The sequence below is a fragment of the Pygoscelis adeliae genome, unplaced genomic scaffold (assembly GCF_000699105.1).
Source record: "Pygoscelis adeliae isolate BGI_AS28 unplaced genomic scaffold, ASM69910v1 Scaffold802, whole genome shotgun sequence".
In the NCBI taxonomy this organism is placed as follows: domain Eukaryota; kingdom Metazoa; phylum Chordata; class Aves; order Sphenisciformes; family Spheniscidae; genus Pygoscelis; species Pygoscelis adeliae.
Genome location: NW_008824248.1, coordinates 9,683 through 13,104, shown reverse-complemented (window position 1 = coordinate 13,104; position 3,422 = coordinate 9,683). Strand labels below are relative to the sequence as shown.

The 3,422-nt window shown below is 40.9% G+C and overlaps 1 protein-coding gene across 1 annotated transcript in view; it reads right to left on the bottom strand.

Annotated features, from left to right (window-relative positions):
• Positions 1-780: 780 nt before the first annotated feature.
• Positions 781-3,422, bottom strand: part of LOC103926424 (39S ribosomal protein L1, mitochondrial-like) — a gene marked incomplete at both ends in the record, with an annotated part of 4,627 nt that continues 1,985 nt past the window's right edge. Inside the window, 3 exons of the mRNA XM_009335286.1 lie at positions 781-892; positions 1,116-1,187; positions 2,766-2,849. Coding sequence (XP_009333561.1) covers positions 781-892; positions 1,116-1,187; positions 2,766-2,849 — 268 coding nt within the window. The remainder of the gene's footprint in view (positions 893-1,115; positions 1,188-2,765; positions 2,850-3,422) is intronic.

Genomic DNA, 3,422 nt, shown 5'->3' with positions numbered 1-3,422 from the left:
ATGTTTTGGACTGGTTAATAGGTTTGTCTCAAATGTTTAGGAGCCTAAAAACCACTGCCTACAGCTTGTAAAACATTAAGACAGCTAGGGCAGGGAAGTTAGAGATACAGTTCAAGAATCAGTGCTTCACACAGCTGGCACAGGCTCCACGTTTGAAAAACAGCCCTTTTCTTTTTTCATATTTGAAATAGACCCCTGACACATAGCTAAAAATCAAGTAAGTCAGCAAGGGAGGTCAAAAGTATTGAGGGACTGATGTTTGTTGTTGTGAAAACCTGACCTGAAGAGGAAATGTCTCAAGCATTATGAAACAGGAGAGACCACACAGGTAAGGGAGCGGGCTGTACTAAGGAAAAGCATAACTAACTCCGTTGTTGAGTAGTCATGGCAGAAGGAGCAGTAACAGTCACCAAGCTGGGATCCAAACAATTGCACAACAGTTAGACAACACAACTATCTCAGTGAATATCTTTTTTTTCAAGTTGTTTCTGTTTTCCTAGGTAACTTCACACTATTATTATGGTTCATCAGGACTAACAAGCATAGGGGCAACTAGTAGGGAAACTTACCTTGATTCTAATCCCACATTTGCCTGTTGTAGGAGAAAAGCGCGGTTCAGATTCCTAAAACTACTCTTACCTAAGACAAAACAAGTGGTTCAGTCACATACAGTCTAATACTCAATGTAATTACACATCCTCATCAAAAGAGTTCCAGTGTCACTTCCAGAGTTCAATCTTGTTCAGTACTTGAGATTTATAAGAAAGAATTGCTTCTTACTTCTTTTTGTGCTTGGGTATTTTCGTCTTAGTTTGTTCCTTAATGGTATTAACTTCGGCATTATTGCAGGAACAGCTACGTAGAAGTCCACTTGGATTTCATCTTCCAAAATCTGCAACAAAAAAATTAAACTTATTTAGGAATACAATAAGTGACCTCAGTATGCAAGTTGACCTACAAGCATGTCTGAGCACAGAAACCCATCTCCCAATCTTTATATTGGCTGCTAACTTCAAGCTAGCATTTACTGGACATGAGGTTTCTTGTTCCCTCCACTTCAGTCACTGTTTAAGTTAGCATATTTACATAAGTCTTCGAAAAAAAAAAACAAATACCCATTTGATTAATTCAACTCCTCCCACAACAGCAGCTCCATTCTCTCGAGCTATTTCAGCTTCTTGCTCATTCTGTTGAGAGGAAAAAAAAAACATTTAGTAACATCTGTACTACCAATTAGTCTGTATCAAAAGCACCGGATAGGTGATTTACCTTGGACAACTGGGTATAAAAACAGGCTATTTACAGGTTAAGAAGGAAAGAATGGTTTAAGGCAATCCAAGACCAAAAATATCTAATGCTGGTGATTTAATGTAGGAGCAGCAACCCCACTTCAGTCCAGGTCCCAGTAAGAAGCAGTCAAGTCTTTGGTCGACTTCGACTGGAGAAGAAGGAGAAAAGCCCCACCCATTTGGTCAGCAGCTCTATCAAAAGTCCTTTCTCTCCCCGCCCCATCCCCTGGAAACTACAACGAACCATCCACTGGATGGAGCCAATCTCTTACTCTAAGCTTAAAGAAAAGCACAGAACATGCTACTAAAAACCACTGTAAAATAAGGCTAATCAACCTCTGAAAGGGCTATTAAACGTCGGCTTCAAAGAGCATTCAGAAGTTAACCTCATCTGTCCGCCGCAAGGTTTAACTTTTAATAGTCTGAGATATGGAAAGGTACAAGGCATCGGTTTTGTAAAAACTTTGGCTCAAGCTTTTGACACAAGCAGATATTCATGACTCGAAGCCAGAATCAACTTTTCCTCGCAAGAATAAACCGAATAGCTCCACACTTCCATCCAAAAGCACTAGCAAGTGTTTCAGTCGCTCAACCTTTTTCCACGTATACACCTTCACAAAGCAAAGGATCTCCTACCCCACATGAATTTGAGCAAAGAGAGAAGGTTGTGAGATGCAGCACCAAGGAACCTGGCACGCTCGGGTCTTCTGTCAGCCCTCCGTTCCGTAGGAGGATTCTCACCTTGTAGCTCAGGTAGACAATCTTATACAAATTAAGCCCAAAGGGTCGTCAACTAAATCTGTGACAGTTCTCTAGGATTATCTCATACAGATACATGTAGGTCTATTAGTTAGAATGATTAGCTGGCAAAGGACAGCAGCAGAGGCCAAAACTGACCTCATACCCATGCTACAACTGCTCTGCACACCATTTCACAGCAGGCAACTCCTAGGAGTAGACAAAGGGTTTGAGGCAGAGAGCTGTTAAATTGTTTAGGGTTTCTGAGGAGAAGTTAATTCCCCCTCCCCCCAAAGGTATACTGTTACAGCACAAGTTACTGTGAATAACACCCGCTTCTAATCCGCACTGCCTACTAAGGCTTAAGACAGCAGGGTTGGACATGGCTGCTACACTAGACCATCTGCCTGTATTACAGAAAGCTGACAAAGGTTTTACTCCATAAACAATCTTTAATTATCTCTTACTTAGCCACATCTATGCAGGTGTTAGTTCCCTAAGTGCATTGCTAGAATAATTACACACCTGTAAACCTATCAAGATGAAGGAAATCCTGTAAGATGCTTATAACACATTACAACACTGCTGAAGACAAATCCTAGACAGACTTAGGAGTTCTGTAAAGTGTTCACAGAGTCTTCTCAATATACGGTATAGTAGTTGCATGGGAACTAGTTGTGTTGTAAGAGCATGCTGGATACATAGAACCTATCAAGCAAGTAATTCACTCTTACTCACCTCTGTGAAAACCAAGACCTTATTAGTTTCATCTGTAAAGCGATATGGAAGAAGAACAGCGCTTGCAAATGGATCCACTTTTTTCTAATAAGAAAAATATTAAGGCAAAAATAAAAAAAGATTTTATGACTTAAGGGCAAGTTACACAATCGCATGGAGTTGGTCCCCTAAACAGCCATCTTACCCACCATTTCCTTGCACAGAAGTCATAACAAACAAGCATGATGCTTAAGTTTTGACTGCTTATTTTAAGTCCTTTATATACTCAAATCTAAACTTGAGACATGAGTTAATTATGCTGCAGTTGGCCCAAAAGAAAGAGGCTGGGATCAGCAACTCCAGTGTAGGATTACCACCAGGCTCAGGTGCAGTCAGTAACAAACACTGAGGTGCTGTAGTTGCAGCTTATCCAAACGATGTTTCTGATACAACAGCCAATGCAAACCATCAGCAAGGAATGTGTCTCTCACCAAGCCTTAGGAATACCACAGAGCCTCCAAAAGCAGGAGCAAGAGCCCTGCATTTCTTTAAACATCAGCTTATTTTCTAGCTCCAAGGGACCCCCGGTATACCAAAGAGGTATTTAGTTACACAGGTGAAGAAACAAACTCTGAAGCGGCCTAACTGTTTTCTACTTATGCAGGAAGCAGAAAGAGT